Source organism: Perca fluviatilis, chromosome 17, assembly GCF_010015445.1.
Source record: "Perca fluviatilis chromosome 17, GENO_Pfluv_1.0, whole genome shotgun sequence".
In the NCBI taxonomy this organism is placed as follows: Eukaryota; Metazoa; Chordata; class Actinopteri; order Perciformes; family Percidae; genus Perca; species Perca fluviatilis.
Genome location: NC_053128.1, coordinates 1,704,214 through 1,718,442, shown reverse-complemented (window position 1 = coordinate 1,718,442; position 14,229 = coordinate 1,704,214). Strand labels below are relative to the sequence as shown.

Below are 14,229 nucleotides of genomic sequence, written 5' to 3'. Positions count from 1 at the left end.
ACACACAAACACACACACACACACACACACACACACACACACACACACACACACACACACACACACACACACACACACACACACACCTTTATTGTAATAGGGTGGCCAATTGTGATTACCATATGTGGAATCAATTAGCAAAAACGAATATTCACTATGTGTGGTTACATGTAATTTAGAGGTTCATATATACACATTATTTAACTGACAAACCAATTTAAAATCTATAGGTTTACCAAACGGTTCAGTGATAAACCATTAAGAGCAGTTGGATTAAATGTTGGTTAAATCTACATGTATAATTTCTATAAATGTAGAAATTTTTCACACAAAAATCAAATGGGCGATTACATAAGGAATATTGTATTTTTCTGTATTGATTCATATATTTTCACAAGTACTCAATTACATATTTATTTTCATATTTATTTTCAAATATTTTGTATTTTTACATTGTTTTTTTTTACAAATGTTTGTTATTTTCACATCTCCTGTCTGATAATAACGGATGGTGTCACACAACCTCATCCTGGTCTCTCCTACCTCTCATTGGCTGAGCAGTCTGGGTTGGTTGCAGTGATAAACAACAACGGTGGCATACAGAATTGTGAGATTCTTGGCTTACATAGCTGAAGAGAAATACTCTGATGTTTTGAGAAATATACTTTTGTTCACCTTTCTCGACCCAGACTGATCAGTCAATGAGAGCCAGGGGAGACCATAAATAAATGTCGAAATAGATGTGAAAATAAACAAATTAATACTTTTTAAAATATTTATTGCAAGTTGATCTATTCATTTATTTTAGCACCTTTTCTGTTTATTTATTTTGTTTGTATTTTGTTTATTTAGTTAACTATTTCTTGTGTTACTCTGTGGCCACCATAAAGGGTTAAAATGCTGACTAGGTAATCAATATGCAGGTCTCTAATTCAGGGGCCTGACAGGAAGTGCTCTCCCACAGATGCCATTACTGGTATTAATTCTGTCTGAGGGTTTGAAAGGGTCACAGCAATGTCAATGTTCAGTGTGGCGCTGACCTGACCTTTGTGACTGTCTTCATCTTGTTTAAGCCCCGACTCCTCAAGGAGACTTTGGATTGTCCTGCTAGCCTATTAGCCCGCATGGTGGGGGGTTGGGGAGTTCATAGTTTTATTGGCGGTCTGGGGGCTTTCTGTCACACTTTCATGCTAGCAAAGGAAGTGTCAGTTTTGTGATCAATATCCACAGTTGTATTGTATCTGACAAATTGGAAACCACAATAAATGTTGGAAGTATGATATTTTCTGTTTATATTTCAGGGCAGCAGAAATGACAGGGGCAGATCTGTTTTGTTAATTCATTTTAGTCATTTCTTGGTATTCCAGCACTGTTAATCCACTATTATATTATGTTATATCCACATTTAACACTTATTTCTTTCTCTACTTTGCACAAGTATTAAGTAGCAACCATGTTTAAAATGTCTGCTATGAAAAGGGCTATAGCAGACATTTTGGCTCTGCACAGGAGGTCAAGCACAGCTAAGTGTCCCAGTAAGCCATGCAGTGTGACAGTGAACCAGCATGAACAAGAGCCAGGATCCTGAAACTGAAGCAGATACATTTAATTCAGCCATCATTTAATTTAATATTTATACCTTTGCTTTTCCTACTGTCGCATGTCAAACTGTCTTGGAACTGTGGAAAAGGCTCATGATTATTGATCTATCATGAATGTTTTAATGCTTATATGTATATAAGAGATGAGATCAGTCACAAAAAGAATAACAAAAAAAAATAATGTATGTGAAGTCACAGAGTTGACACACTGGAACAGAGCTGCAAAGATAAATCGATTAAATTGTCATAATCGATTAACAAGTTTGAGTCATTCCCTTATGAAAAAAAAGTAAAACTTCTCTGATTCCTGCAACTTAAATGTGAATATTTTGTAGTTTCTGCTCTCCTCTGTGACAGTAAACTGAATATCTTTAAGGATGTCATCTTGGGCTTTGGGAAAACCTGAATGACATTTTTCACCATTTTCTGACATTTTATAGACCAAAAAACGAATCCTTTAATCCAGAAAATAATAAAAAAATGAATCGATGAATGAATGGAAAATAATTGTTTGTTGCAGCCCTAGATTACATAGATGTGCTTGTGTATACGCTGTCATTGCAAGTGCCTTATTCATTATCATTATCAGCCGTGCTACTATGTTATTACACTAATAAACGCAGATACTTGAGAAGAGTAGAACACAATGGCTGCGTCCTCCTGGGGTGGATCATATGTCTGCTTCCCCGGTTCCTTCTCCTTGACAAAAAATACACCCTTTAGTATCAGCATAATCAATGGGGAGTGGTGCTGGAGGGGGCGGTTACAACAGTTTGCCTGCATGTGATTCGCTGACATGGGCTCTAATTGGATCAAGTAGGAACTTGCTTAGCTGGATGCTTTGTGCTGGGATTGGGAGCCGTGCACGGACACAACCAGACAGGAAGAGAGGCAGAGAGGGAGGAGGCCACAGGCTGCCCCGCTCACCACTTCGAGAGGAAAGATTGAGAGAGGAGGGGTGAGAGAAGAAAAAGGGGAGTATCCCGTCTTCTCTGCCCTTCTGAGCCACTGCAGCCCCCCTCCCCCTCCCTCTCTCTTTGATTCTCTTTCTCTCTCTTTCCCCTTACTCATCTGTTTCTGTGGCTGTGCTGAGAGGAAGGGCACCTGCCGCTCCCTGATGATTCAGCCTTTCAGCTACTTGGAGCTCCACAGACAAGACAGCATGTCCCTCCTGCCACTGCAGTGCCTGGCCGTCCTGTCCTCTGTCTGCACTACAGCTACTGCAGCTGGCCCAGCACGTCGACACCGCCTCTTCTGCCCAAGCGCTCAGGTGAGTGAGTACTACTCTTCCACCACTGCTCTCTAGTAAACCCTGCAGAACATTTAAGGAATCCAATTCTCTGGCAATCTTTTTTTTTTTTTTTTTGCTTGCAGCCAGTTTGACGATTCTATGTATAGACTGATTGCCTTTTTCTGTGAGAAAGCATGAGTAAGGAACTCCTTTCCCTCGTGCGCAGAAGGTTGTCTACAGAAGTCCCAGGCTGTTAACAAGGTGCGACTCACTCTGAAGAGCATTTGTACTTTCCTCTGAAATCCCAGCTCTGACTCTGCAGCATCATAATGGAAACCATACTCGAGGAGACTGGTGGCAGACAGCCACTGTGCGATGCTCTGAGTTAATAGTTGAGGTGTTCAGAGAGCCTTCATCCAGCAGTTGGAAAGGATGACTGAGGGAATGGACGACATCTCTGCAGGACCAGCTCCCCCCCCTGGATCGGCCTCCCCCACCAGCTCTACTGTTGATACCGGACAAGTCCCTGAGGAGAAACCAGAGGAGACAGTGGCAGCTGGCGAGAGTGGGGAGGAGGGTGCAGAGGGAGGTGGTGGTGGTGATGGGGAGCATTTGGGGGCTTTGGGAATTGTGGCCTTGCCAGGGACCTGCTGTGTGTGCATAGAGATGGAACAGATTAACCATTGCCTGCACTCTGAGAAAATCTGCATTCTTCCCATCCTGGCCTGTCTGCTTAGTTTAGCCCTCTGCACAGCTGGCCTCAAATGGGTCTTTGTGGATAAGATCTTTGAGTACGAACCACCCACACACCTAGATCCTAAACGCATCGAACAGAACCCAATTATCATATCAGTTTCCCCGACGCTGGGACTGACTGTGTCGATTCCTCATTCATCCCCGTCGATTGTCTCCTTGACCACCGCCGTTACCCCAGGACGTCCTGACGTTTTCGTAGAAGAGAAATCGACACGAGGGTCGTACATGCCTCAGTCTCCACGAGTGACTCAGCCTGATCCCTCCGTTACACTGAAATACAACGCTGAACTTCCCACCGTCCCAAAGCAGACTCCCCACCCTCAGACAACACAGGAATTAAACGACATCATCATCCCAACAATCTGTAAGTACCCAACACTCAGTTCAGTGACACCTCTGGGATTGGGTTTTTATTTATTTATGTCCCTTTGTTTCAAAACTGGTCTCTAACATCATGATATAGGATGTAATTATAGGCTGGAGTCCTGCTTTACCTTGGACTGTGATTTTCATCATTATACAGACAAGCTCAATGTTTTCATAAAAAAGGATTCAAATGTTTTTCTTTCTTTCTATTTAATCAATGAGTTAGTAAATGGTGCATTCTATCCTTTGTGTCAGGAAGTGTCAGGACCTCACCTGAAAGCAGACACGTTGTGACTTGCAGAGTGTAGCATAGAGGCCCATGACTAAGCCTCTGGAGTATTGCTACACAGATATGTGTGCAGGAAACAGCAGCTCTATTCAAACCTACTTTACCCCTACAGTGAGTGAATGTATCATTTCAAACATTCATTCCTTCCTCCTAATTTATTAATGACCCATTTAATTTAACCACATTGACATAGGCACACTACAATAAATGGATGTTATGGTGATATTTTGAATGTCTTAGCTGGTAGGCAGCATACAATATGGAATATCCTTAAAATGTGTCGATGCACATTTTCAGTCATATGAAAAAGTGAAAATCAATAAATGATGTGGGACACAAACTGGAACTCCGGGATGTGGTACAGGGAGACTTCCTGTCTTCTGCCTGTGCTCCATTTCAAGGTCAGAGCCTGCTGGAGGCTAATTGATGCCCTCCCCCCCATCCCTCAGCCGCAGGGAAAAACATCCCACTTATACTGTCTGTCTGCCAGCGGCTCGCCACTATGACGAGTCTGTCGTAGTCACATCACTGTGTGTTTTATTACAGTGAGCTAATCTAAGGTGATGATGGTGGTGAGTGGTCAGTTTCCAACCAATGCATCAGTGAAGGCACATACTGCTCTCTTTATCAGCTGCACAGATAGATGATGTGTGAAACTCAGTGGTTCCCAACCTTTTTGGTCTGAGGTTCCCCCCACAGTCCGGTCAGAGGAATCCCATTCTATGTTTCAAATCATTTTTAACTTTTAAACTTTTAACTGTTTAGTTAGTAGGTCTAGCTAACCATTTCAGCCACTTATGCAATAGGCCTACTTTAGCTAACTATTTCAACTGTTAGACCATTACTTGTAGCTACAGTATTTTTTTTCATTTTTAGCTGACTACCTTTAAACTTGCTAACTAGTTTTCAAGCACTCTTACATAACATATGCAACATCTAGTGTTTAGTTGTTACAGGTTTTAATCAAATCATAATTGCTCCGCAATCTTTCCACCTAACCCCTGGCAACAGCAGAAGTACACCCTGGGGTGGTTGGGAATCAATGCTGTAACTAACTGCTATAACTTCACTGTGGGAAAATGCTTGATAACCAGCTACTGTTAACAAACGTACTGAAACATTTAGGTACACCGGTGGTGCAGAGGCCACTGCAGACTCAGTGTTGAATTATTTGCAGCAGTAACTGCTCATGTGTTCTAACAAATAAAAAGGGTTGTGTTTGCTGGCGGGAAGCCAGTGAGGGATCCACGGGCGTCATGCAAGAACATCTTTGTATTCTTATCCTAATCTTCTTACAGCAGTGTGGAGGGGGAGGGAGACGGTGTCATCTGATGATCTGTTTGGCGAATTGTAGTGGGTCCAGTGAGTCAGGGAGGGAGGTGGTGATAAAGACTATGTGATTTGACTAACCACTCAAAGCACTTCATGATGGTGGAGGTGAGTGCTACTGTTCGGTAATCATTCAGGCAGAGGTCTTTAGTCTTTTTGGGGATAGGGACAATGGTGGTCTTCTTGAAACATGGACTGAAACAGTGACAGGTTGAAAATGTCTTTGAAGACTTCTGCCAGTTGGTCTGCACACACCTTGAGAGCTTGGCCAAGGACACCATCAGGTCCAGGTGCCTTGTGTGGAAACATTTGCACATATCTGCCCTAGATATTAGAAGTGGGCAGGGGTCCTGGGCCTTTTGTGCCTTCTCAGCCGGGGAGTTGATCTCAAAGCCTGCATTAAAGGAGTTCAACATCACTGCTGTTTTTCTCTTGTGATGGTTCTTAGTCCAGCCCACATGTTTCTGATGTTGGAGCCCCGGAAGTTAGACTCCATATTTCGCCTGTATTTTTTCTTTGCCCTGCTAAAATCTGTCGTGAGTGCATAACTAGATTTCCTGTTCTCATACGAATTCCCAGCGTTGTAAGTAATGGTCTGTGTTTGGAATGGAGTTCCCAGTTAACCCAGGGCTTACCCAGTAATCCTCAGTAGGACATCATTGATTAGGAGAACAGCCTGTAGAAAGTATCTCCACATCTGAAGACCACTTAATGTTGATCATGAAGCAGACATCCAGCCTAGAGACTTGATTTATTGATATTGATATGATATACAAAGCTAATGTGTACGGTAGGGCTGCTCGATTATGGAAAAAATCATAATTGCGATTATTTTGGTCAATATTGATGTCATGATTATTTAACGTGATTAGTCATTGACTTTTGGAAAGACTTTGCATTTATTGAAGTTAAAAACTGTGAAACAGTTAAACAAATCAACATTTAAAGGGGTGATAGAATGCAAAACCGATTTTACCCTGTCATAGTTGAATAACGACAGTTCGGTGGGTAAATAGGACATACAAAGAAGCTCAAAATCCCATTGACACCCCTTTACTATGAAAATCTCATATTTTGAAACTGCCGCTGAAAACGGGCGAATCTCAACAAAGCTAGATGCTTACGTAAGCATCTCAAAACCTGTACCTTTGTCACGCCCATGGGTGTATTAAGAGAACGGTCACGCTCCAACATTTACATAGGCTACACAACTGACCTGAGATCAGGTAGTCTTCTGAATCTAGGTCGCGCAGATCTCTGCTATTCCATTACAAAATTCACATCTGAAACTTTTTTATGCGAGAAATCAACTATGTAGAGGTCAAATATGGGCCATTTTACGAAAATGGATGGCTAATTGCAATTTTTGTCCGACTGTGTGTCGGAGTTCTGCGGCCGGTGCTGCCTGTGTTGCTGCCTCGCTGCCTAGCCTGCCTTCCTTCACAGACCCCGGCCTGCTGTGAGGTAGATTGAGCTCCGTCAGGGCTGGTAGCCCACGGCACTCCATACCCGCAAGTCACCGTTTTGTGGGTTAATGGACTAACAAATACCACTGCCTGGACAGAGCTCCCCTCTTCCTGCTAAATGCCCGGTGTATGTGAGTGAGAGCGCGGTCAGCGAGCTTGTTACGCCAGCATTCTCTTACCACAGATTCCAGTTAATCTTTTAATGTGTGTAATTATAATGTGTTGAGTTATTTAAACAAACGATCGGTGAAATAAACACCTCTTGTCCGCGAGTCTCATTGATAGAGCCTGCGGCTGGATGTAGCTCTATCAATGAGAGCTAGCTAGCCTCCTCTTAGAATTCCTCTGAAATTCACAAAAATGTATAAAATTGAAATCGGACACCATTGTTAGCTTTATAAGACCTTGGGGTAGAGGTTATATAAGTGGCATGACGAAATTCTAACTGTAAATATACTCAAATTCAGAGGTGGGTAGAGTAGCCAAAAATTGTACTCAAGTAAAAGTACTGTTACTTCAGAATAATATGACTCAAGTAAAAGTAAAAAGTAGTCATCCAAATAATTACTTGAGTAAGAGTAAAAAAGTACTGGTGAAAAAACTACTCAAGCACTGAGTAACTGTTGAGTAACGTCTGGTTTATTTTTTTTAACACAAACATTCAATCAGACAGAAAAAAATACAAAATAATCATCTTTAGGCAAATTATATCCTAGTTCATCCAATCAATAAAATAAATTTAAATGAATGAATTAATTACAAAATAGCTTAAATTAAAATAATCCAGGTAAATTCAAATACTACAGGCTCTGCAGGCAGAACTAGAACAAAAAACTGCTGTTTGGCACTTTTACTAAGGTAAACATGCTTTCATTATGAGGCCAGAGGCCTGGACTACGAAGCAAGATTTGGTTTTCTGTATCACGAAGGTGGATCACTTGTTACCGGGTTCAATCGCCGTGGTAACTCATGCTGGACGCCTAATCTGGTCGGGAGCAGGTTATGTTGGAGATCAGAGATCAACCGGTGTAAAAGCACCGCCTACTGACCAATCAATACTCGATTGATAACGGCGTCACAGTTCTTAGAAGATCAGGTGGAGCTCGGTGCAAGGAGAGAGAGAGAGAGAGAGAGGGGTGCGCTCATACAAAAAACATTAAGAGACCGACAACCCTGTTAACATTCCCTGATGGGTATATGTATGAAATATATAGATTTCAATGGGATGGAATTACATATTGGCTATTTGTCGGCTTCTTGAGCCGTGTGTCGCCAATGCACACAGTGGTTTGAATTATGTTTTTTATATTTTTTATTTGCTCTCACGATCGCTTCCACTGCCAGGGTTGCAACTGAAATAATAGGCTAAAGCAACGGCAGTTTATGGAAAGCACAAGTGTAATTATGGTCAGATGTTGTGCCTGACTGATGGGGAAGTGATATTGATAAGTGTTGTGATGTAGGCTAGCCTACGCATCTACAGTGTCGCCTATTTTTTATTTTTTTGCCAGCTGTCCTCCTGTTTTAGGAAGCAGCGACTGTATTGCGTTTTGTCTGTAAAACCGTGTCTGTGTTCTTCATATTTATGTGGAATTATAGTTTGCTCTTCTTATGTAAAATATGTGGCTATTATTGGTCACGTTGTGCAAACATCGCCTCTTTTATGTGAACACGCGCCGCTAGATTGGGAAACCCTGGGTTGATTGAACTTGTTGAAGTTGTTAACCACCGTTATATGTCAGTGGTCGTGACACAGCTTACGGGACCGCGGTTGTTAGGTTAGGTGAAGCCGGGTAACTGAAATAAATCCAGGACATGTTGATCTGGCTTCTGGGGTGTTCCTCCTCATCTGTGTCTGCATTGCCAATGGTTGATTCTGACATTGTAAAGCTAACCCGTCCCGCCGATGAGATTGAGTACGGTCACGTGACGAGACTGCACAACTACGTTTGATTGGTGAAACACAGTCACGTGGTAGAGCCTTTAGCGGAAGTCTCTCTCTCTGTCAAAATAAAACATTAAAATGAGGCGAACGTGGGGGGGATAAAAACCAGTGACGCGTAGAATACCAAAGAGGTAAAAAGAAAAGTAATGAGCTCATTGTAGCCTAATGTAGCGGAGTAAGAGGACAGTTTCTTTTTCACAAATCTACTCAAGTAAAAGTAAAAAGTATAGTGATTTAAAACTACTCCTGGAAGTATAATTTTTTCAAGAACGTACTCAAGTAAATGTAATGGAGTAAATGTAACTCGTTACTACCCACCTCTGCTCGAATTACGCCGAAAATGAAGCTAACTATCCGTGATTTGTTGCTACACATAGCTAGGATTGAAGGGACAGTCGCAGCTAACAAAACTCTTAACCCCTTAACGCCGACTGTCGCTAATTTGCATCAAACCCCTTCCATTCCGACTGCAGGCGAGATAGCGTGTGTATTCCCCGCAATGCCGGTTTGTTTACATGCAATACATACCTCCGAACCTTTTGCACGCACTGGTTTCTCGTAGGACCGGTCGGAGTGGGAGATACATCTGGTTCACGGAAGCGAAATTAACCCTAACCCTACCCCTACCCCTAACCCTAACCCTAAAGAAACTACTGTCAATGTTAGGGAGTAGGAGAGTGTTTTCTTTCTTGCCGTTGTCAAGATCCATGTATTTGTCAATTACAGTTTAGAAGTTCTAACAACTTTGTGACATGAATGAAATCTACAATGTGTTTTATTAATTTTACCATTTTGTAAAGAATTTTACCATAATGCCTGTTGTCGCTAATTTGCATCATACCTAAATTTATATCTATTCCAAATGCTATAGACAAATTAACAATCTCAATTTAATTTAGCATCAGCTTGGAGCCAGAAACACATAATATTTTGTTTATATAATTGTGAATAAATTCAGGCGTCAAGGGGTTCACAAATATTCATTAACTTGAAATTGGACACCGTTGTTAGCTTTATAAAACCTTTAGGTCAGGGGTGTCAAACTAATTTTCACTAGGGGCCACACTGGAAAAAGAGTCACACCAAGGGCCGGACATATAGAGTTTATTGACGTGCTTTTGTTACTGCATGTCACTTTTTTTTATATTTTGAAAGCTTTTTTCCTAATTTATTTTGTTTTTATGGCTTTTTCAGACATTTGTCACCTTTTTGTAAATTTGTTGCTGTTTCCCGACATTTTTGTACGCTTTTTGTCGCATTTTTTGTTGACACAAAGCCCTACAAAAGTCATCAAAGGAGTTCCTTCTGTGGGAATTTCTGAGTCTCAGAGTCGGCAAATCTGCCATATTCTGCTTTGAATGTCACGTAATTGCAGTTTAAAAAACCACTTTCCTGTGTTTTTGGTTTGGCGCACAACTAGGTGGGCCAAAATGTATTGTGAACCCAAATTGACATGGGCCGGATCTAAATCTACAAGGGGCCGGATTTTGCCTGCGGGCCTTGAGTTTGACACATGTGCTTTAGGTAGATGTTGTATAAGTGGTGTGACGAAATTCAAACTGTAATTATACTCGAATTACGCCGAAAATGAAGCTAACTATCCGTAATTTGTAGCTACACATAGCTAGGATTGAAGGGACAGTCGCACCTAACGAAACCCCTAGCTAGTGTTCCCAACAATTCATTAAATTGAAATCGGACACTGTTGTTAGCTTTATAAGACGTTTAGGTAGATGTTGTATAAGTGGCGTGACGAAATTCAAACTGTAAATATACTCGAATTACGCCGAAAATTAAGCTAACTAGCCGCAATCTGTACACATAGGATTGAAGGGACAGTCACAGCTAACGAAACCCCTAGCTAGTGTTCACAAAAATTCATTAAATTGAAATTGTTAGCTTTGTAAGACATTGGGATAGCTGTGATATAAGTGCTGTGACGAAATTCAAACTGTAAATATAGCTACTATAGATATGCCAAAAGTGTAGCTAGCTAGCAGCGATCTTTTCCCATTGTATTGAATGGGACATATAGCTAGCTAGCTAGCTGCTCCTCCTAACAAAACAAGTTACATTCATAAAAATGCCTTACATTGAAAACGAACACAACGTTAGCTTTGTAAGACATTAGGGTAGATGTTATATAAGTGGCGTGACAAAATTCAAACTGTAAATATATTAGGGGTGGTACGGTTCACAAAACCCACGGTTCGGTTTGTATCACGGTTTTAGGGTCACGGTTTTCAGTTCAGTACGGTTCTTGTTATTTTTTCTTTTAATCTTTAACACTCCAGAATATACTTCAGCATATGATATATAGCTAAAATTAGCATATTGAATGCATGTTGCACAAAACATGCACACAGTGGCAGTTCTATATATTGTTTTATTTCATCATTGGTACCATGAAATCCAAAATGTTCCCACACACCAGACTATAAACGACGCTGGCGCATCCTACAGCTCTGGGCAGCCTCTCCCCACTTGACGCTATTTCTCCACTCCACTTGAGGAGCGGTCGGCTCGGTGTCTCTCAAAATCTGACGAAAATCTTTTAAACTGACCTTTGTCGATCTGAAATGAAGACAGATTCAGCAACTGCATGGCCTATTTCTCGCTTAAAATGTTTTCAGAAACACGTTTCGGTGAACTATTTTAGTACAATATGAGATCGTATTCTGAACGAGCCGCCATGACAGTCTAATTTGAAATTAGTGACCAGCCAGACCCATATGACGCGATCGTCCAATCAGCTGCCATGGGTTGCGTTTGTCACGCCCATCCCGCTCGTCATTTCCAGTAAGTGTTTTAACATAGGTGTATAAAGTGGGCACTACGGCAGTAAGAGGTTAGTGCAACTTAACAGTGTACTGACGAACCGTGCGGTACACACATGCTCCGAACCGAGACTAGCGAACCGAGCGGTTCGGGTGTTTTTTCATGAACCGTACCACCCCTAAAATATATTATAGTTATGCCGGTAGCGGGCCGCGGAGCCCCGGTAGTGCAGTATCCACAAAGGGTGACTTTGCGCTGGGTATGGAGCCCAGCAGGCTGCCGCTTTCTCGTCAGACTGTGTGGAGCTCCTAAAGTCTGACATGTCTTACCAAATTTGCAATTAGCCATCAATATTTGTAAAACGGCCCATATTTGAGCTTTATATAGTTGATTTCTCGCATAAAAAAGTCTCATAAGTGAATTTGGTAATTAAACATTGCAGTGTTTGGAATATGAGATTCTATCGCTTCTCTAATGTGTGTGTATGGGGGATTCGCTCAACCAATCAGCGTGCGTCTCTAATGTGTGTGTATGGGGGATTCGCTCAACTAATCAGCGCGCAGCTCATCTAAATATTCATGAGCATACCATATTTGGAAGAAAAGCTCTTGTTACAAATAGGCCAAAACACAGGGATGCATAAGGGCCCATAAAATATCAACCAGGCCATTTTCAGTTACATTCCCCATTAGGAGACCATAAGGAACAGTGTGAAATACCCTATACAATCATTCTATCACCCCTTTAACAGATAAATTGTTTTTCTTGATTAATCTGTTTTTGTGATCATAGGATCCAAAATTGCAATCACGATTCAAATTTCAATTAATTGTAAATTACCTAGCGTAAGGTAATGTTATAACGTAACTACGTTCAACACGCTCACAATGTTGTTAGTATGATTGGGCATTAGTATCACTGGGCTTTAATAATCAAATTCGCCATGTATTAGCTACATTAGCTTTTGAAATAGGATGTTTCCCCAGTCAATGTGATTTGTAGTTCACTGACTTTTAGTTTTGGTTTGTGTGTGTGTGTGTGTGTGTGTGTGTGTGTGTGTGTGTTGTTTGTGTGTGTGCGTGTGTGCTCTACATGGCCCCGGCTGCTGGACAGGATCAACTGGATTGCTGAAATAGTTTTTTTGTTTTGTTTTTTATAATCTATGCATTCAGCATTTTTCGTCATTTATCCTATAATGAATCAACACAGTACTCTATGGCATCCGATTGCACTATGTGGAAGAGGAGATCTGCAGCTCCAGAGTAAGCAAATGAAATTCTCCTACTTGTAACACTTTCTTTTCTCCTCGGAAATGAGGGGTGAGAGGTTTGTAGCCCAAAGTAAATTTTTGCCAGAAAAAGAAACAAACAAGCAACCAAACCCAAAAACAAAACATTGTTCTCAGTGTGCAAAGAGAAAGAGTTGCCGATTTTCAACCCTTCTGAAGCGCGTCATCCAACGGGAGATTTACGGATGACGAGGTATGCGGATGAACGCATACCTCCCTGTACTGGTGACATTCATTTGCATATACAGCAGAACAAAATCTGCAAACTTTCCCTTAAGTTATCAGCTAATGCTAGCAGTAGCTAGCTACTGCAAGACCCTGCAAGATCCGCAGTCTTTACATATTATGACAGTCTTTATCATTAGATGTAAGATGATTGTCTTTAGATGTGAGATGGTGTCAGACTTTAGTCTTTTCAAAGTCTGTTCAGAGACTAGTATATGGTAGGCGTTAATGTTTCATTCACACAGTCTTGTCACAGCATAGGAAAGCACAGTGCTCTCACCAGATGACAACTTGTTTGGCTCATTATATCCGTAACCAGTTTCGGGTGGAATTAGCAAGCTAACATTAGTTAACTGACATTAACATTGGCCAGCAGCCGCAGCGGGGGCTGCTCGGTCCCTCCACATTTTTGCCGAGACACGGCGTTGACAGCCCTGGAGATGGACAATGTGTTTAGCCATCTCCCGGTGTTCGCTGCTGCCTTGGCGGGGGAGTAAACCAGATGGACCGCTGATTCGATGGAACACTGTTTTGTTGTAGTATCATAGCAACGACTACGATTCACAGCACTGACGGATTATTTCCGGTTTAAAAACCACTCCTGCAGTGTGGAGGGGCAGTGGAGCAGGCGCAGACGCAGACACTTAACCCGACCATACCCCGTTTAAAAATTAAAATCTAACATTTTAACAATTTTACTAAGGCAACAGCCTATGTGTAATCCATGGAAGATAAAAAAAAAGGCATAGGCCTGTTCATTTCTATCATACTTGCTCGGTTTAGAGCCCTGCTAACTTGAATGGGATTTAAATGATTTAAACATGCGGTTCTTCTAGACTTTCCAAAGAGACTGTCCTCCATGGGCAATTTTAGACCCTTTTTAGGGGGGCTCAAGCCCCTAAATTTCATCTCAGCCCCCTAAAATTATTATAATAAAAAAAAAAAAGTTTCAATT

General features: G+C 41.5%; 1 protein-coding gene across 1 annotated transcript in view; it reads left to right on the top strand.

Annotated features, from left to right (window-relative positions):
* Positions 1–2,489: 2,489 nt before the first annotated feature.
* Positions 2,490–14,229, top strand: part of nrg1 (neuregulin 1) — a 60,606-nt gene continuing 48,866 nt past the window's right edge. The window contains 2 exon segments of the mRNA XM_039779782.1: positions 2,490–2,871; positions 2,976–3,952. Of these exon segments, the coding sequence (XP_039635716.1) occupies positions 3,265–3,952 (688 nt within the window). The 5' untranslated portion in view covers positions 2,490–2,871; positions 2,976–3,264.